Source organism: Glycine soja, chromosome 7, assembly GCF_004193775.1.
Source record: "Glycine soja cultivar W05 chromosome 7, ASM419377v2, whole genome shotgun sequence".
NCBI lineage: Eukaryota > Viridiplantae > Streptophyta > Magnoliopsida > Fabales > Fabaceae > Glycine > Glycine soja.
Window position 1 is genome coordinate 12633842 of NC_041008.1, and position 21415 is coordinate 12655256.

Below are 21415 nucleotides of genomic sequence, written 5' to 3' on the forward strand. Positions count from 1 at the left end.
TCTCTACCAGTACCACTAAGACTACATCCAGTTATTGGTTTATCACCAAGTTCCCTTAACTTCAATAATTTACAAATATTAGTATTGCCACTTCTGGCTCTACAACTCAATCTCTACACCAAGCTTGATACAACATGATATTCTTTGTCCTACCAAGTCACTAATGGCTCTACACAAATCAACATTCACATTGACTAAATCTTAATCATCTTATAGACAAATATGAAATTTAAGCACTGCCGCAACCTACCCTTCGGCGGGAGGGCGATGCACGGCTCACGAGTGCGTCTTCCAAGAAAGGAAAATACGCGGAGTCGCCACCAACGTTTATCCGAGGAAAACGTCGGAAAAATCGGAAAGGTGTGGTCTACGAAATTTAATCGTGAAAGGTTCAGGAGTTGTTTTTACGCACGGGGAAGGTATTAGCACCCCACGCGTTCGTCACAAGGGACGACAACCTTTAATCAAGTGTGCAAATATGACTTCAAAATGTTTTATTTTCCCTTTTTTATGTCTTTTTGTGTTTTTATGCTTTTTATGTTTTTTATCTTTTTGTGGTCGACAAGGGTGTTTCCCTCGCTCCTACATATCCTCAATTGCGATGACGAAATCAGACCTACGTAGTTCTTTTAGAACTAAACGTTGGTTAAGTTGTTTTGATCTTGTTCCGCAAGATAGATTTTAATTGAACAAAGGTCATTTAAGACGTTGGACCATTAAACGATCTTTTGATTTTGAAAGGAGAGAAACGTTAAGGCGTTGGACCATTAACGATCTCTTGGGGTGTTTGACAAAAAGCGGTAAAGTTACATATTGATTTTATGTTTTTTGAACAGTCCATGTTTAACTGATAAAAGCAAAAAGGACCGCTTAAGGCGTTGGACCTTAAAACGGTTTTTAGTGATTTTTACGGACAAAGCTCGATTTGTGAGTTGATTTTAGCTTTAATTTCACTTTTGTTATTAGTGAATTCATTCAAGGAAACTTCCAAAGAAAAAACATCTGATTGATTTTTTTAGATTATTTTATTCAAAGATATCTTGATTATTTTATTATTATTATGCTCTTTTTTGGTTTTAACCGAGATTACTGCATGAACGATCGGTTGGGTTTTATTTTAACAGTGATTAAACAAGATTACAACACAAATGATCGGTTAAAATTCATTTTATTATTTATTAGGTGAGAAAACGGCTTAAATAAATGGTTAAAGCACATTAAAAGGGGGTACGAAAAACAAACGAAATGAAAATAAAAGTATGCGAAACAAGTGGGGACCACTAAGGGTGCATAGAATGAATTGAAAGATTCGATTTCGTGAACTTACCGGTTGAAGACCGAAGAACGACGAAGAACGAACGAAGAACGATGAAGAACGGTGAATAATCTTCACGAAATCGTTCATGGAAACGTCTCGGAAGCGTTACAGAAGCACCTCGGCATAGATTTTTTTCACAGAAACAATTTTCCTCACTAATTTCGAGAGAATCCTCAAATACTAGAAGGGCTGAACAATTTACTATGTCCTCTTTTCCTTATTTATAGGAGAAAAGAGGGAGGTGGTTGCCGCCCAAGCGAGCAGGGTTGCTTTCATCAGAAGGCACTGTCTTCTGTTGGAACCCCCTGGAAGGCCCAAGTGGGTCTGGTTGCTATTTGCACCCCCTTTTTACTAAATACACCCCCTTTTGTGTTTTTTGCTGATTCCTTTCTGAAACGTTACAGAACTTTTTACGGATTACGTAATGACACCCATTTTCCTTTCGGAATGTTGCGAAACTTTACGGATTACGCAACAAGCCTCTTTTTGACTTCCAGAATGTTGCAGAACTTTATGGATTGTGCAACAATGCTTCTTTTTTACTTCCGAAATGTCGCGAAACTTTACGGATTACCTAACGATGGGTGTTAAGTACCTTGAGGCGGTCAAGCGAAGGTTGCATGCCACCAAAAAATGGTCCCCGGATGAAATTAGGGTATGATAGTTGCCCCTCTTTACTTATCTTTTATTGGAGATAAAAGCGAAGTAAAGATAAGACACTAATTTCGTTCGAGTAGAACATCATTGGGCCAGTCAATATCCCAACCAGCGGAACCTATCATTCAGAAGGAAAGAAAAGGCATCAGAAGCGTCAACAAAACTTCAGTGTCTTGAAAGCGATAAAGTGGGACATCCACGACATTTCTCCACACCATCGAACTTGATCGCCCCCCACCCAACATATAAGAATCTTGTGCGTCGTTGGGCTTGAATGTCTCCGGACGACGAGAGTAAAAACCTGCAAAAATTTTGAGAATAATCAGAATCGGATGACCAACATCATCCTGATACCGTCGAACTCGTTCGCCTCGGTTGACGAAATGTGTGGATGACCATAAGGTATCTTCGCCTACCACCTGACTCGCTGTCCCTAGATGACAAAAGGTGCAAAAGACGACGTTAGTCTCTGCGCGTCAACAGACTCATTTGCCCCTGGTTGACGAAAGGTGCGGATAACCATACGGTACCCCCGCATGTCACCTGACTTCATGGGTCAGGATGACAGAAGGTGCAGAAGACGATGTTAGTCTCTGCGCGTCAACGGCCTCGTTTGTCCCTTGTTGACAAAAGGTGCGGATAACCATACGGTACCCCCGCATGTCACCTGACTTCATGGGTCAGGATGACAAAAGGTGCAGAAGATGACGTTAGTCTCTGCGCATCAACGAGCTCGTTTGCCCCTGGTTGACGAAAGGTGCGAATAACCATACGGTACCCCCGCATGTCACCTGACTTCACAGGTTAGGATGACAGAAACTGTTTGTACGGATAACCGCTTGGGTATCTCCGCACGTCACTTGACTTCACGGGTCAGGATGACAGAAACCGTTTGTACGGATAACCGCTCGGGTATCTCCGTACGTCACCTGACTTCACGGGTCAGGATGACAGAAAGCACGGAAGACGATGTAAGTCTCCGCGTGTCAACAGGTTCATATTCCCCTGATTGACAAAGGGTGTAGAAGACGACGTTAGTCTCTGCATGCTACCGGACTCTGAGTCTGACGAATAGCGAAATAGTGTTTATACGGATAACCACTTGGGTATCTCCGCCTACCACCTAACTTCACGGGTTAGGGTCAACAGAAATTGTTTGTGCAGATAATCACTTGTGTATCTCTGCATGTCATCGGACTCATAGGTCACGATAGCAGATGTGACATCCTGGAATTTCTACCCGAAATTTTGTAAGTATTACATTTAAATAATTATATAAATATATATTATTCAGTGTGTGTGTGTGTGTATATATATATATATATATATATATATATATATATATATATTCTTGGTAGAAGTATGTACATTGGGGGAGAAATACGCGGGTTAGACTAATTAACGAAGAGTAACCCATAATTGGACAATTATAGATTAATTCTCAATTAATTAGTCTAAAAATTATCATTTTGCGTGCAACTTATAATTAAACAAAACCAACCTCTGAACCATGCTCAAAGTCTTATTCCGAGCGTTTTGATATATATATTGCCTACCTTTGAAAACGGGCCCTGACGGGTGCAGAAAAACGCGAAGAACTGGAACCAGAGAGGCGGCATGCAAATCGAGGCAGGATTTTAGCATCCAAAAAGGTCCAGTTTTTTTTTCTTCTTTAATGGCTGAGTATGTGGTCAAATCAAAGAAAAAGGTGGGTCCTTTTAGCTCCAATTAAACAAGGACATGTGGAATTGCTTTTGAAAAGAAAATGAAAAGGAAAAGAAAAACCATTTTTTAAAAAAAGTCCAAATCTTCTCTCTCTTTCTTCAGAAACTTCCAGCAGCCCCTCTTTCTCCCTCCACGTTGCTTTTTCTTCCTTTTCTTCTCCATCATTGTTGTCTCTCTTGAAGCTCCAAATTCCCCTTCATTTCCACACCAAATTGCAAGGTAAAATTGTTTTTGGAGTCTAGGAGCCTACCTCTACCTCGTGGGACCTTCAATTTCAGGTAAGGGTGGACTTCTCCTCACTTGAAATTTGTGGGTGTTGGGTTCTTGGGAGCTATAATGGGTAGTTTTACTAGGTTATTGCTTTAGGGTAGTTGTTTGTGAAGGAAATTGTTGTGATTATGCTAAACTTGACATGTTTGATGTAAGCAAAACTGCCCATGTTGATTTAGGGTTTAATAATGATGTTTTGAGATATATGTGTGCTTAAAATGTAGATAGAAAACTGGTAGAGAGGATGGGGAAAGTTAACTTAGAGTTAAATGTGAGAATGGTAGTATTGTAGGTGGAAAAGTGAGAGATTTTGAGGTTTTAGAAAGTCAAATTTGGGGTTAGTGGAAATTTGAGTTTAAAGTGAGTTGATTTTAGTTTAGAATGTCAATTAGGACTTGTAGGAAAGCTTGGTCAGAGCAAATGAGGAAAATGAGTGGCAAATGTGAAAGAAAAGAGCCATTTATAGTGTAAATTGAGTGTTGAGAGGTCAAATTTTGAATAGGTGGAGATTTTACCTTAAAATCAGTTTGAGCAAGTCTAATTCAGTCTTATAGACTTGATGAAAATGAGAGTTTACTCCAAAATCACCCAATTTTCATTTTCACCTTTCAAACCTTGAAAATTCACTAAATTTGGTGGGTTTTGGATACCTATGTTTTGCTTTACCTTGGTTTGAAGTTTGTTTTTGGCTTGAACATGATTTATACATGGTTTAGGACTTGTAGGATCCAATTTGAGTGGAATTGGATGCATGTAAGCTAGATTTCGAAAATCTGCAAAATTATGCAGAAAAGCTGTCCAAATTGTGCAGCAAATATACCAATTATAAAGAAAAAAACTGGTTGTACAGTGCTAGTTTCTGCTGTCATGGGAAAGGTAGTATATCTCGTGTTCTATACATTCTTTACCCGATCCCAACGGTCAAAACTTAGATTTCTGTATTAGGAACCCTCAGTTAAATTTTCAAGGCGATCCAATGGTTTACGAATCAGAACAAAGAGGATGTTACTGAGGTATGTGGGTAGGAAAACTCTGTGGAATTCGGATGAATCTTGTGTAAAGATTTCTACCTCCACTCTGTTTTTTTAAGGTAGTTTCATGACAAATGGAATTGAATTGTTTTGATATTGTGAAAGCTTGGAGGGGTTGATGGGGACCCGGTGCTGAGAGGAACGAGGAGAAGGGCTATGTATGTGCGCGTGAGCTCAATTTAAAGGTGGGCAACTGGGGATGGTGTGCTTATGCCTATGCTTGTGAAAATGGGATATTTGTTTTGCGCCATCGCCCAATCGCCACCTAGTACCAAATATGACGGGTGCCCCATAATCCAATAAGCTCAGTGTGAGAAGGCGTGGAAGAGTCAGTCTTCCAACTTTTATTAGTTGACCACAGAGTGGTACCTGAGGATATGTCGCGGGGGTCAGGAGACCTTGGGGACGTCAGGTGGGGTGTTATTGCCCAAAACCAAGCTTGGCCAATCCTGACCCAACCCGGGCATAGTTAGCCAGTGAGAACCTGTGACGTACCTAAGCAGGCGAGCTCCTGGCAGTCAACCAATAAAGGAACAAAAGTCCACGAAGCAGGGAGGCTTGTGTGGCGGCTGGCCAGCTATCTATCTTGGGTTGTTATCTGAAAAATTCCCTCCGGTAATCGATTACCATTCGTGTGTAATCAATTACAGGGTTTAAAAATTGAAAACAGGACATTCAGTAGCTTCTGATAATTGATTACCAATTGTGTGTAAGCGATTACACAGTGTTATATGCTACTGGTAATCGATTACCAAGTGTGTGTAATCGATTACATAGTGTTATATGCTACTGGTAATCGATTACCATTTATGTGTAATCGATTACACAGTGTAACTTTTAGGTTCCAATGTGCAAAGGCTATTGTAATTCATTTTTGGGCACTGGTAATCGATTACATACTTTGGTAATCGATTACCAGAGAGGAAATCTCTTGAAAAAAGACATTTTGACTGTGCGTATTCGTTATGGAACGCGTTGTATTGTTACCTGTGTAGTTAGATTTCTTGTGAAAGAGTCTACCCTCTTTCTTTTATCTCTTGTAGGTCGCGATGGCAGCGCAGTTGATCCATGATCGCGTTGTAATGGAGTGCCTAGAGGGTGTTTGGGAGACCCTCGAAGGCAATGAGAGGTGCCGATTCCGTGGCACAATTTGACTCACTGCTACTTCGCTAGTACATCCGAAGCAACCCGCACGCACACTTCAGCAACCTGTGGAGTGGATACTACCTACACCTACTCCATATCGACTAGTTGAGCCTGTTCAATTGATAGAGGTGTCATCATCTGAAGAGGATCTTAAAGAGGACCCAGAGGAGCTACCTCCTGAACCTGCTGTGGATGCCTCTGACTTACCAGAGGATGATGAGGACCCGCTCCTTGATGTTGATTCTCCAGAGGATATTATGTCAGCATCTGAGGCAGACTCTACAGAGGAGAGTGGCCCTGGAGGGACATCGAATAGTGATGACTCTTCATCATAGCAGATGGCTCCTTAGATTAGGCGTACATACTTTTTGTGGGTGGGTGTATCTAGTTCAGACTGCTAAGTTTACTCTTTTGATTTTTGGGTGGGTAGACCTCTTGTATAGAAATTTTGATGATTGTATATTTTGTGGCTAAAACCACCATAGTTGTTACCTTTGCTCTGGATGTCACTGTGCTATTTTGCAAACTCCAATATTTTGGACAGTTTTTGATGATGGAAACAATTATGTTTTATCGTTTTATTTGAAAAAGAAATGTTAACGAACTTTATTTGGAAAGAGTTTACCGACCGCACCTTATTATTTCTCACGTGACGACCTAAAATGATGGCTGGTATATTTTTTAAAGAGAAAAATAGTTTGGAGGTTATGAGTGATAAAAAAGAAATGAATCCGAATAGAGTTGTGAACTAGCCATTCAGGACTCTATAGTGATAATTTTCCTTCTGAATTTAATTACCGTGAAATGAATAACAGTGTGGAAACAAAAGGAGAGAAATTTTTTTTTTCCCATGGTTTCTGTTATTTGATTCATTACTATTAAACCAGTCATTATTTAGGGACGCCATAGCAGAAGGTGGGGTGGTCGACAAAAGTGAGGCTTTTGCTCCTACGTATCCTCCATTTGTGATGAGGAACTCAGACCTACGTAGTTCTTTCTTTTGTGATGTGGGAGACTAAAATAGTCTTTACCGGGAGACGTTGACATCTCCGGAAAGGGTGCAGATGACCACATTGGCCTCTGCTTATCAATCAAACTTGGGGTCTCCGAATGACGAGGTGCGGATAATCGGAAGGTGTTTCTGCATGCTACCAAACTCTTGGGTCATGATAGCAAAAGGTGGGGTGGTCGACAAAAGCGAGGCTTTTGCTCCTACGTATCCTCCATTTGTGATGAGGAACTCAGACCTACGTAGTTTTTTCTTTTGTAAGACTAAATAGTCTCGGTGTTCTTTCACTAAAATGCGAACATGCTTCAGTAAAGAAACAAAACCTCCAACTTATCAGAGCAACATATGATTTTTGATGAAAAACAATGTGTCTATTGGGGAAGGAGAGTATGCTGATGAAATTTTCTCATAACCATAAATGAGATTTCGAATGTTAGCGTCCGTTCCTAAACAACCATTTAGAGGAAACACTGGGCCCAACAGAATAGAAGAAAATCACTCGAAGTTTATCAATCTTACACAGGTAAGTGTTTTATCCTAATTCCAAACCATAGATATGTCATGACTTAATTTTGCGAATCATTTCCTATCAAATCAAAGATTACGTGCGTGATCACGGATCAATAGGACTCTTTCGGGAATGGTGTTTTGGTGAGGAATTTTGGCTCTGAGTGTTTGGGCATTTTCCTTTTCTGTTTTTGTTTAGTGCGGGGCGAGAAAGTCGCTAGCACACAGGATTTTGGTTGGCAATCAAAGGGAGAGGACCACTTTGGGTCGTGGTTTCCTTTCTTTCCTTATTTGGGGGCGATAATTCTGTATTGTTCAAATATTGTCGGGTCCAAGGACCTTTCTGTATATTTCTTTTGTTTTCTTCCGATCTTTGATCGGGAATTTTCCTTCTTTTTTGCTTTCCCCCAATATTTGGTTGGGAATTTTCTTCTTTTGCTTTCTTCCGATCTTTGATTAGGAACTTTCTTCTTTTTTTTTTGTTTTCTTCCGAGGGCAAGGTTTATGGTAAGTTGGGATTTTGGCTCGAGGCTTGTAGAATGGCTGGACATGATATATGTCAGGATGTTGGTTTGGCCAGCGGTTCAGGGAAAAAGTAGATGTCCCACATTATTTCCATGATACACATGCAACACTGATGATTAGGAAATTTTACGCAAAACTGGTCATGCATGCACCCATGTGGACACTCAAGCATTAAGTTTTTATGGTCATGTGACACTAGGGTTCAGGATTTATTTTTTCCTATTTTAGTCAACCCAGTGCTCCCAAAACATGTTCTTTTATCAATTCATGCATTCATCCGAGTCCATTTGGGGCGTTCGGAAAAATTTCCACAGCATTCACCCTTCAGGTGTATACACATTTTCCAACAAAAAACCCTTCGTTTTGATCGGTGAATTTTTGTTCAAAGAAAAGCTGGAAGTTATTTTCTTTTCAAAAGCATGTTGGCTTTTTAGCTAACCAATTTTATTTTTATTTATTTTTCATCTATTAAGTTATTATTATTTATTTATTTTCTCTTTCTGAAAAGGTCGTGCGGATGAGGGCACACATGGCCTACCTATGTCAAATCACAAAGCAAATGGAGAAGAATGCAATGGTAAGTCGCAATAAAAAACAGTGACAAAATAACTGAGAGCTGTAATGCCAGATCATAGGGGAAACAAAAACAATAACTGAAAGCAGTAATGTTAGATGACAACAAAAACAATAACTGAAAGCAGTAATGTTAATCACAAAAAAAGTGCGGTGACCTTGGTCATGTGGCTCCGCTCCCTCCCAAGAAACCGACCAGGTCAGTCATATCCTCATCCATACGGGATTCATCCGCCTCACCGGGGGATCCTGCAGGCTCCTCCCCTGCCTGGGCATTGGGTCAGTCTTCAGGCCATGCAACCTCAGCTCCAAACTGCTTCGGGGTAGGACATACAAAAGGGGCAGAACCCTGCCCCTGCAGACTGAGGCTAAACCAGTAGAGACATTCATTTATCTGCACCTGTCCACGATGGTTGGCCGCCTGCTGGCGAACCAAATGCTGTAGATACCGCTCCACGCCCAGTGGCCCAGTCGAATCGGCCTGCCGAGGTGGCGGCGGTGCTCCTGCGTCCTGATGTGCGTCACCCTGTGCCTGCCTAGGCGTGCAGTACTTCTCGATGAAGGCTCGGGTGATCGGTGGTCGGATTACCTTGCTGGGGGTGATAGGAACTCCGTAGGACTGGCAAAGGCCCGTGATCAGAGCCAAAAACCCCAGGGCCCTGTTGGACTTCTTTGGGTCCAGAGGGTGCCTAGTAAGTGCCATTCCTGCAAACAAATAAATGGCATCAGGAATCACCTGGGCCATGTGAATGCTCATCCGTGTCAGGATGGCATACACCAATTGGCACTTAGGCAGAGGGAGGTCGGAGTTGTGGTTGCTAGGCAAGACATTGTTGAGCAACAGTGTCATCCATATCTAAGGGTGGGTAAACGGGCCTAGATCCATGGACTGGCCCATGGGGCCCGCGGTCCGCATGGGTTACGGACCAATTTTTTTAAATGGTCCATGGTTATGTCATTTTTTGGCCCGTCCTGCTTAACCCACGGACTATGCGGGTTTGGCCCGCGGGGTGTACGGGTTGCCCGCAACCCACATTAGGTTTGATATGTGTGACCCTTACCCAATTATATTAGGTTTGATTTTCTCTTTTTCACTTTAAACTTTTCTTTTAAAATAACAGATAAAAAAATATATTAGATAAGATAAAGATTTAAATAAAAGATTAAGATAAGAAAAGATAAGTGATAACATGCTAAAAATCTTCCTTTTTGATATTTTCTTGGTCTTTTTTTCTTTTAATCTATCCTTTTTATATCTGCAAGCCATAAATAATAATAATATCAATTCTTATCCTTTGTAGTTGGTTTGCACATTGTCTAAATCTTAATCATCTTACAGACATATATGAAATCTAAACACTTAGTCTTTTCTCTCAAAGTGTTCAAGGAGTTTTGAGAGCTTTTTCAAACTATACAAGAATATACATAGAGCTTTTTACAAAATGAAATTGAATGTTGGCGTGTAGGTTCATGACCGATGGCTTCAAAGCTTCTGGTATTTATAAGTCTTCATCTTCGAGAGTGTCTATTGTCTCTAAACAAATAGATTTTTTTCACTTGATCTCGTGTCTGAAGTTTATAGTCGTTGGAGCATTTAATGATGTCATTAAATGCACGTCCTTCGTTACGTTAGAAAACCACTTTAGTTAGCTTTTGTGTTGATCATTACATTAGAAAACCACTTGCTTTATGTTAGAGTAGGATTGTCACAACAGAGCACGTCTTTTGTTGTCGTTTGACAACTCCAACTTGAAATTTATTTATGCTTCATAGGATTCAACAAATCCCAGGAGAATGCCTCTGCAAAACGAATCTTAGATAAATATTAAATGAAGTCTTAAATGTCATATTTTAATATTGTATCAAATCATGACACTGTCACTCTTTGGAACCAGCCTCATCTACGAAGGCTTCTCCCTTACCATTATCTCCGGCGTTGAGTAGAATTGTCTCGTTGTCATCATCCAAGTTTAGTCTTCAGCGTTGAGTAGAACCACCCCGTTGGCACCACCCAGGTTTAGTCTAATGCCAAAATCGTGACTTTTCATCTTGAAACCCAGATTTAGAACATCCACCACCCAAGACTACATCGCAACGTCTTGATTTATGTCATCATTAGCAACCCCCTCGTCACCTTGCATCCCTCATGAAGATACATCTGGCCTTGGATGCGACATATCTAGTCTTAGATGTCGTTAAGGGATTTGAATGACGGTCTGTTGATGAAGAAATTGGAGACAAACCTGCCACCCACTCTTCAACATTTGTTCGATTGTAGAAATTAAACTACAACATCTAGCACAACTAATCCCATTGCCCCCAATGCTACTCACAACAACTTGGGAATTTTACTTTAATTGATTATGTTGCAACTTTAATTTCGAAATGAATGTTGAGGTTTCTAAACAAACACTTGCATTTTGAAAATAGCTCAAATTATCTTTCAAAATAATTAACAAATATGTTATCACTTGCTAGGATCTAAAATAAAACTTTCAAATATGATGGAATAAGTGCAGATTTTTTTGTTAGAAAATAAAAAAAAAAACAGATATATATTAAGAATGAAAATATGAAGACACATTTTTTCTATACTTCCATTTAAAAGAAAAGAAAAACGTTCGTTAAATACTCATTTGAACTTACACCGCGTGACCTAGCCAAGCCAACACAAAGGTATTTTCCGTTTTCGTTTTCAATTTCTTTCTTCGTTCATCTTTTCTTCTTCTTCTTCATTATTCCAGCCACGAACCATCTTAATTTTCTCACAATTTCCCTGTTCTTGAAGGGCACAGAAGAGGGTTTCTTTTCGTTTCGTTTCAATGGGGAGCGAAGAGGAGAACGGCGAATTCTACCTGCGATACTACGTCGGGCACAAGGGCAAGTTCGGTCACGAGTTCTTGGAGTTCGAGTTCCGCCCCGACGGGAAGCTCCGCTACGCCAACAACTCCAACTACAAAAACGACACCATCATCCGCAAGGAGGTTTACCTCACCCCCGCCGTTCTCCGCGAGTGCCGTCGCATCATCTCCGAGAGCGAGGTAACCCTAATTTATTAACAACTCCCTCTTGTTTGTCATCATTTTGCGTCTTAGCTGTCGTTTTCTTTTGGTTTGTTGTTTTTTCATTGGCAAATTTTAGCTGTTAGTTTTGTTAGAATGTCAGTGGGAAGCAAATGTTAATTGTTAGTTTGGTTCGTTGTATTTAGTTGGCTTGAGTAATTATTTGTTTGTTTGACGTTCAGATTATGAAGGAAGATGATAACAACTGGCCGGAACCTGATCGGGTGGGGCGGCAGGAGCTGGAGATTGTTATGGGGAACGAGCACATTTCGTTTACGACTTCAAAGATTGGGTCTCTTGTTGATGTTCAGAGCAGTGCTGACCCAGAGGGTCTTCGCATCTTTTACTATCTTGTTCAGGTGAGAATCATGGTTTTGAGCTTTTTGATTGATTGATTTATGTAAGGTTTTAAATTGTAGTTGCAGTGGTGGTTTTGTCGTGATCCATGATGTTGTGGGAAATTGTGGCTGATGTACCTGCCAAGGTTTTAAATTGCGGTCATGGTTTAGTCACAAACCTTGATACTGCAGGAAATTGTGCACAAATGTGGTCACAATGGCAGTTGCAGAGACCCCTAAAACCTTTTTTTGTTGTGGTCGGAATTATGGTTCTGTACTGTTTTTTAAACCTTGGCAGTGGCAGCCATAACTGTGATTGTTCTGCGGTTGTGGTGATCCCGAAAACCTCGAGCTTGTGCTTAACCTTGATTTTATGGACTGCAAAATAATAAAGATTTGTCTTCTTATGTTGTAAATAATATGATATGGTTGGGAATGATTCCTGTTATCTATATAAAATGTTCTTGCGCCTAATTGAATATTTTTGCCTTCATGTTGCAATGCCAAATCACAAAGCATTATTTACTAGGAAATTGAGGCCTAGGTGGTCTTTACCTACCTATAAATTATTTTTAATGGGATGATAACCTTCTATAAATGCTATAAAGCAAGATTTCTCTATGGTGGCCATGCTTATTTGTGGTTATGGTTACTCCTATATAGCTTCATTGTGTTAGAGTATTGGTGCTGATGTCTGGACTCTTTGGAGTTGGTCTAATCTGATACTCCTACTTAGTAAAATTGTTCTTGTCTGAGGTATGGTTTTTCTAGAAATTTATGTGTTGGAACTATGTGTTGCATATCTTGTTGATACATGAGTTGGTTTAGCTCAGTAGACTGCATTTTTCCCTCCATGTGATTGGTAGATGTTGAATGTTGTGGTTACCAAAATGATGCCTTGTACAGTTGTGCGTGCTTAATTTGATAGATAATTTGTTGGCCATGGAACGGTGTTCATGCAATTTTCTCACACAAAGCAAGCAGCAGTGGGGGGTTTTACTTTTTAGTATTTGGATGACCTTTTTAGTTAAGTGTCTCGAACACTAAAATTGTTGAGCCATGTTAGTTCTTCCTCACTGTAATTTAGCACGATTAAGTGAACTACAAGGGAGAAATAGTTATCTGACAATAGCATATGTACTCAAATGAAATACGCAAGGCAAACTAAACAACCATGATGCTCTGTTTGTTGTGCAACGACTATGTTTTTTTTAAATTAGATAGAGAGGGGGGGGGGGAGATAACCAAAATATCACTGTATCTTAGTTAAGGGATAAAGAAGAAATTGGTTATCATGGTTGAAACTATGGTTAGATTAACACTTACTGTTAGGTGAAATGGAGTGGAGTGGAGTGTGGTTCTTCCAAACCTGGAGGGGTGTTTGTTTTAATTACCTGTTATTTTAAAGCTGTCTCGTAGACTTGTTACAATGGATTGGAGACATCTATTTGGACATGATCCTGCAGTTGATAGAAAACCCTTTTTATTTCCCTTGGAACAAGTATAGTATAATCATTTACAGAAATACTGTATAATTATACTATTGTGTTTCAACAATCCTCTAACTAATATCTTTGTGAGACTTGAAAGGAAAGAAAAATACATCAGCCATGGTGATAGAACGAGGAAGATCATGTGTAGAAAACAAAGAGTAAAAAGGAATTAATTACTGGCTACATAATTGTAGGCACCTAAATCAAATATCCAAGTACTTGGTTTATTACCAGAATATCATATGCCAACTGTAGGATTAGGCATTTTCTTGAGTAGATTGATATTGGGCAACATGAACAATTTTCAGAGCATGGCCTATTTTCTTACAATAAGAGCATTGGGGACAGGGGACAACCCACAACTCTCGACCTCCTTGGCAGCTTGGCTTCCACAACATCCCTCTTCACCATGAGACCTTGAGATGGTCACCATGGCTGACATTCTAATAAATATGTCTGGGTTGAAGCCAAAAGTTTTAGGTGGAGTAACTTTTATACGAAGGCAGGTGATCAAATTTTCCACTAAGGGACTTCTTGGCGTGTCACGTTTTTGTCATGGACATGCTTAAAGTCTGGGTGCTTGCAAGCAAAACTAGTACCCTGTACAGATTACCCTGCTTTGTTAACAAACCTTGATAGTTATCAGCCTGCAAAAACATTTTCAATTCTTATACTGTCATTTGTGCTGTGCCTGAGTTAAAACTGTAATTTCACGATCTTGTTGCTTAAGAGAAGCTAGCTTTTGAACTGAACCATATAGACACTGAATACTATTGGTGAACAAGCTACAAAGCCTATTCCACATAGTGAAGCATGTTTTGAAGGTTCTGAAATTATTCTAGAAAGACATGGTTGGCTTGGTAGTTGAGTGCTTTTGTTTAGGAGTTCGGCATGAGTGCATGGCATGGAATGTTGAAATAAAGTTGATCATTAGTTTTTATCAAAACATGTAACCTGGTTAATGTATTAATTTGGAAATGTATGTGGACAATTTATTCCTTATTCGTAATGATCATGACATAAAATCACTTTTTTTTTATAAAAGAAATCACTTTCAAACTAAGGACTATGGTAAGCTCTAGTATTTCCTTGGTATTAAGGTAGCTCAGCCTAGGGGTGTATTGCTATCTCTTGAAGCTTCATGTGTATTGGAAGAAAATGGTACATTGAATTTTAAACCAGTTGACAGCCCTATGGATCCAAAGAAGTTGTTACCGGATCAAAGAGAGCCTTATTGAAGTTTTGGTTGATGTCAGAGTCATGTAGGGAAACTAGAGTACCTTTACGTAAGAGGTTAGAATTAGAAGTTTTGGGACCACAATAAGTCTATGGAAGAATTTCTTGGCATATATGTTAGAAACCCATCAACCTAAAAACTTTCTAAGTACAGTAATGGTATCAGAATAAAAACTGAATAGTGATATCTGCCTTGAGCAGGGTTTATGAAAATTAGCATAGTATATAACTCAAAATAATGAAAACTGAAAATAAAGTGATTCTAATGTAGATCATCATACCTTGACATAATAAAGTCATCAATACAGTTAATGTAACATTTTCAAAATTCTAATGTCAATTTAATTGATATTTGAAAATTTCTTTGTTCTAGTGTTTTCCTGACTGTACTTCACAATGTTCTAATGTTTTGAAAATTGCTGTTATTATTTTGTTTATCCTGTGATCCTTGAAGTCTTGGGGAGGGAACTCTGGTGAATATTAGCAGCTGCCCATTAGTTTGATGAATGCCAGATTTGCTTCTTGTGAACTTTGGTTTATTCTTTTTATAATTAATGTTTGCAGGATTTGAAGTGCTTTGTCTTCTCTTTGATTTCCCTTCACTTCAAGATCAAGCCTATCTAGGGTGTTTGCAATATTATGCATTCATCCTCTGGGAAATATGTACTTGTTTAGCAACTCTCACTTTTTGCTAATGGAGTTCAGCTTCTGATAGATTGACTTTGTAATCGTGAAATGATTTAGTTCTGTATTGGTGGTTACATGAATTGGAATTTTAGATTTGAGGGTATAGCCCTTGAACTATAAGTGTTGATTGGATTGGTTTTTATGCATGGCTTACTTATTCTTTCTTTCCTTTGCTTTCACGGTTGGATCATCCTAAATGTTGCATTTTGGAATTACTTATTGTCCGTGTGAGATATGTACATGCTAGCTTTTATCAGGATTTCTTTGAGATGGAAAAATATTTTATTTACACAATTTATACAATTCTATTTGAATAAGATTTTAACATTGCACTGGTGGGGAGCTCTATCATATTCCTTATGAAATGAATTTTGCTGCACTCAAATGATATGGTCGGTTCAACTGGATAAATAATTAATTGTATCATTTTTTTGTTTAATTTAATTAGATAAATTATTAGGAAATATTGGTTAGTAATGTATAAATTATTGTAGCTTGATAGTTATAGTTGATTAATAATACCCCTATTGCAGGGTATCACAAACAACCCCTCTTTATATTCTTTCTCTAAGTTTATACAGTTTGAAACGTTATTTGATGCATTGAATAATGAGGAGGCGGTGGAAGAAACAACTGATAACAAGTTTGAGGTTGGGCTAGTTCAGTTTGTAGATCATTGGCCATTGGGAAATACCTTGTTAAAGGATCACAATTCAATAAACGAACGATTTGTCAATAAACAAATATAGTTCTTTCTTCCTGGCTCAATCATAGTTGTTACTATAATATGAATGCAAACATCACATCAAATTATTAGTGATTCCTAATTGATCTACACTAGTGTATTAAAATTAAACTATAAAAATCATTTATAACAATAATAATCCTTTTTATCATTTCTAGTAATTATGTATATTCAAGTTGTGTTAAAATGAGTCACACCAGTTAAAAAAATGGCCTCCTTAATTACAAGATTTGAAGAACCTTTTTTCTTAAATAATTTTAGCGACTGGAATTAACATCATATCATAAAATCATAATTTTTTTTAGATAATTTTTTTATTAAATTTTATTTATTTTTCGGTTGAATTTGGGATTAGTTAACATCTCTTTCTTTTTATGATTTAGAGGGTTAAAACAAAAATTATATTTTTCTAGTTTTTCACGTGATTTTTGTTTTTATCCAAGTTCTGTAAGTTTTTCGTCTTCTCCAAACATAATCAACTTAGACTCAACGAAACAAAGAAAACCCACCAGTTATTTTTTGATGTAAAAATCCCACCGGTTCACGACACAACTCAAACAAAAAAATCTGCCTCTATAATTTTAACTTTAACTTTAAGACTTTCATTCTTTATTACACCATATTTTTCCATTTTATAAAGCCACATGTCTTTTTATATTCGAATAGGTATCATCATTTTTTTATTAAATCGAATCAATATTGATTTGTTTCTTAATTAATTATTTTTAAAAAGAGACCATGTGTGGTAAAATGTTGCTCTGATTTGTTGAATGAGGAAATATTTTGTGTTCTCCCAAATCTTAATTATGACTTAGGTTAAAATATATTCTTGCTCATTCATTTTTTCTAATATTTGTTTGTTTTTATTTTTAAAAAAAAATAATTTAGTTCTTTAACTTTTTTCTTTGGAATAATACCCTTTGATTGTCACTACATGTCCAAGCTCGAGATCAAACCTTAAATTTTGGTTAAGGAACCAAAGCGTCGAATAACTTATGCCAATAATTCTTCGTAGTTCTTTAACTTTCAAATTCAAGTTAATGTTGTTCTTCTAAAATAGTTATTATTTTCGATTTTAGCATATGATTTTGAACCAATTTTAAAGTGATTTTAGACATAAAACTTGTCCTATTAATTTGATTATATAGAAGTTATAAAATTTAACTAATTTTTGAATAAAAAATATAAAAAAATATGGTGAAAATTGGAATTAATCTGAGGAGCAACTCCAAATTTGAAAAAAAAAATCTAATATTAGACTATTTTGTAGTTGTTTGTGAAACTCTTTGCCAAAATTACAATTTTAGTCCCTTCATTTGTTTTAGAATTCGATTTTGGTCCCGCTATAATTTAATTTACAAATTTAGTTCACCAATTTTTTACAATTCCGTTATTTCAGTCTCCAACCTGAAATTAGTTGTTGACTATTAATTGCTTACCTTGACCGTCACGTGTCGCGCTTTTATTAGATATTGTTCGTCATGTGTCATAATTTCATTGTAGGTTGACGTTAATTAGATGCATGAAATTAAGGTCCAATAAAATTGCGACATGTGACGGTCAATGTTGTAGAAGCAAAGCTTCATGGTGAATCAAATGTGATTCAAAGGTATTTTGATGATAACAATGATGAAAACAAAAGATGATGACAAAGGTGATGACAAAAAGCTCAAAGATCAATCAAAGAACAACCCAGGTAAATCAAGAACAATTCAAGGTTCAAGATCTCAAGAATCAAGATTCAAGGTTCAAGATCTCAAGAATCAAGATCAAGATTCAAGACTCAAGATTCAAGAATCAAGAGAAGGTTCAATCAAGATAAGTATGAAAAGTTTTTCTCAAAAATTGAATAGCACATGATTTTTCTCAAAACATGTTTAGCAAAGAGTTTTTACTCTCTGGTAATCGATTACCAGATTGTTGTAATCGATTACCAGTAGTAAAGTTGTTTTGAAAAAGTTTTCAAATTGAATTTACAACGTTCCAATTAATTTCAAAAAGTTGTAATCGATTACAATGTTTTGGTAATCGATTACCAGTGCCTTTGAACGTTGAAATTCAAATTCAAATGTGAAGAGTCACATCCTTTCACATAAAAGCTTTGTGTAATCGATTACACTTATTTGGTAATCGATTACCAGTGACTGTTTCTGAATAAATCAAAAGATGTAACTCTTCAAAAAGGTTTTGACTTTTTCAAATTGGTTTTAAGTTTTTCTAAAAGTTATAACTCTTCTAAATGGTCTTCTTGACCAGACATGAAGAGTCTATAAAAGCAAGACTTTGTTTTACATTTTCAATCAATTCATTCTTTCAATCTTTCTAACAATCCAATCAATCTCTTACAATCCTTTACAAGCCTTGAATCTCTTTGAACTTCTTCTTCTTCTTTGTACCAAAAGCTTTCTGAAGTTTTATGGTTTTCCAAACCTTGAAAACTTGTGTTATTCATCTTTTTCATTCTCTTCTCCCTTTGCCAAAAAGAATTCGCCAAGGACTAACCGCCTGAATTCTTTTTGTGTCTCTCTTCTCCCTTTTTCAAAAGAACGAAGGACTAACCGCCTGAATTCTTTTGTGTCTCCCTTCTCCCTTGTCAAAGAATTCAAAATGACACAGTCTGAGAATTCTTTTGATTCTTCCCATTCCCTAATACAAAAGTATTCAAAGGACTAACCGCTTGAGAATTCTTTTGTATCCCCATTCACAAAGCATCAAAGGTTTAACAGCCTGAGATCTTTGTCTTAACACATTGGAGGGTACATCCTTTGTGGTACAAGTAGATGATACATCTACTTGGGTTTGACTGAGAACAAGAGAGGGTACATCTCTTGTGGATCAGTTATAGTGGAGGGTACATCCACTAGGTTCAAAGAGAACAAGGGAGGGTATATCCCTTGTGAATCTTTGCTTGTAAAAGGATTTTTACAAGGTTGAAAGAAATCTCAAGGACCGCAGGTCGCTTGGGGACTGGATGTAGGCACGGGTTGTTGCCGAACCAGTATAAAAACTCTTTGTGTGTTTGTTTTCTTCTTCCCTACTCTTTTACTTTCCGCTGTGCATTTAATTTCCGCTTTTACTTTCTGTTAAGTTTCTCTTCTACTCCTCATTCTCTTAACAATTTAGTAAAAGCCTTAGAAGAGTAATTTTTTAATTGGTAAAGGTTTAGGAATAATTAATTCAACCTCCCTTTCTTAATTATTCTGAGGCCACTTGATCCAACAAATGTTTTGGCAAGTGATCGTCAACGCCCAATTTTAGGATTGAGGATTGAAATAACGAAATTGTAAAAAACTAAGAGATTAAATTCGTGAATTAAATAATAGGGGGACCAAAATTAAATTTTGAGACAAATAGGAGGACCAAATTTACAATTTTAGCATGTGTTATGCCTCGTTTAGGTCCAAACTTTAAATTATTTTTTAGTTGCTTTCGGTTTTTACTTGTGTATTTTTTAATGTGATATTCTCATATTGTTTTAAAAATTATTATTGAAGTTGTGCTTACCGTTATATTGTTATTAATAAATCTAGCTTAGTGTCACGTGTCTTACTCGAGTATTAAATTCACATTTTATAATTTATAAGAGTAATTTTTTATATTATTTTAAATTTTTAATTATTTAGTTTAAATTTTAATACATGTATGTTAATAGATATGTAAATAAATACTTAAATATATCTTTATATGCACACATGTTCTAGAAAATTGTTATTATTGAAAATGTTATCCTTGTTAGAATTTCCTTCACTTTGATGATATCTTGTATATTTATTTTTTACTTTCTTTTAGAAAAATTGATTTAATTCATTTTATTTTTAATTTTTTTAGTAGTTGTGTTACAGGTATAAATTATTATGTTGATGTTAATCTTCATATAAAAAAGTATCTAGTGACATTTGTTCCTGTGACAAAATATTCTTTTATAATAGATTTTTAAAATAAATAAATAAATTAAATATATTAAAGTTATTATATGTGCAAAAATATTATAAAAAAGTAAGACCAAATTATTAGAAAGAGTGATAAAAATTAATAGAATTATTTGGATATATTATAGGTATGATGTGATTTAATTTATTTATTTTATTTAATTTAAGTATTAATAATATAACTAATAATTTGTAAATTGGTTAAAATCAATGTTTATTTATTTTTTAAATAATAATATATTAATTAGAATACTTAAGTTAAAGTTTTTAAAATTTAGAAATAAATCTGAAGAAAAAATATATCAAATTAGAAAATTTTATATAGGGAATAAATATATACATGTGTTTAGAAAGAAATCTATCAAAATTTTTAAATAATAATATAAAAATTTATTACATTAAATACTAATAAAATAATCATATTAAATATTGATAAATAATATATATATACGTATGCTTGAAAAAAATTATATATCTGTGTTTGAAAAATGTATCAAATTAGAAATTTTTGTATATGTGAATAATTATATACAGGTGTTCGATAAATGTATCAAAATTTTAAATAATAATATATAATTTTTTTACATTAAATATTAATAGAATAATTAATAAATATTGATAAATAATAGAATTTTTATGGAAATATGTAAAATGTCACAAAAAAATTGTACCTCACCAAAAAAATTATAATCCATGAATTAATTATACGTGTAAAATTATAGAAAATCATGATAAATAATAAAAATTACCATATCTATAATACATCAAATAAATTAAATATCATATAATATAAAATATTTAGAATAAATTTAAAATGTAATGAATCAATTTAGTCTCTTAAATTATTTTTTAATTTTAAATCTCTTATATCGTTAAAATTATAATTATTTTCAAATATAAAAAATGTCTTACTTTATCATGATCAATTAATGAAATAAAATTTATTAAAATAAATTGATTGAATTAAATGGTGCTATTTAATATTTTTGAAGGAAATAAGTATGAGGATGTGGGTGTCATGTGAATTCTCCAAGAAAAAATCAAATCTTATTTTATATATATATATATATATATATATATGATTTAAAAAAGAAAAATTGCAAGCATATGATTGTATCATTTGTTGAAGTTGTCTCTGGCAATGGATTATATACTTCTCCTTAC

At 36.0% G+C, this 21415-nt stretch overlaps 1 protein-coding gene across 2 annotated transcripts; it reads left to right on the forward strand.

The window, feature by feature from the left end:
* The first annotated feature begins 11350 nt into the window (after positions 1–11350).
* On the forward strand, positions 11351–15756 carry LOC114418780 (protein mago nashi homolog). 2 transcript variants are annotated; one of them, XM_028384282.1, is made up of 4 exons: positions 11351–11437; positions 11550–11802; positions 12006–12182; positions 15455–15756. In XM_028384282.1, exons 2-4 carry the CDS (start codon positions 11584–11586, stop codon positions 15512–15514), a joined length of 456 nt encoding a protein of 151 aa, XP_028240083.1. In that variant the 5' UTR covers positions 11351–11437; positions 11550–11583; the 3' UTR covers positions 15515–15756. The 2 variants fall into 2 exon arrangements, with proteins under 2 accessions (XP_028240083.1, XP_028240084.1); XM_028384283.1 differs by having other exon boundaries at positions 11373–11437; positions 11557–11802.
* Positions 15757–21415: the final 5659 nt, after the last annotated feature.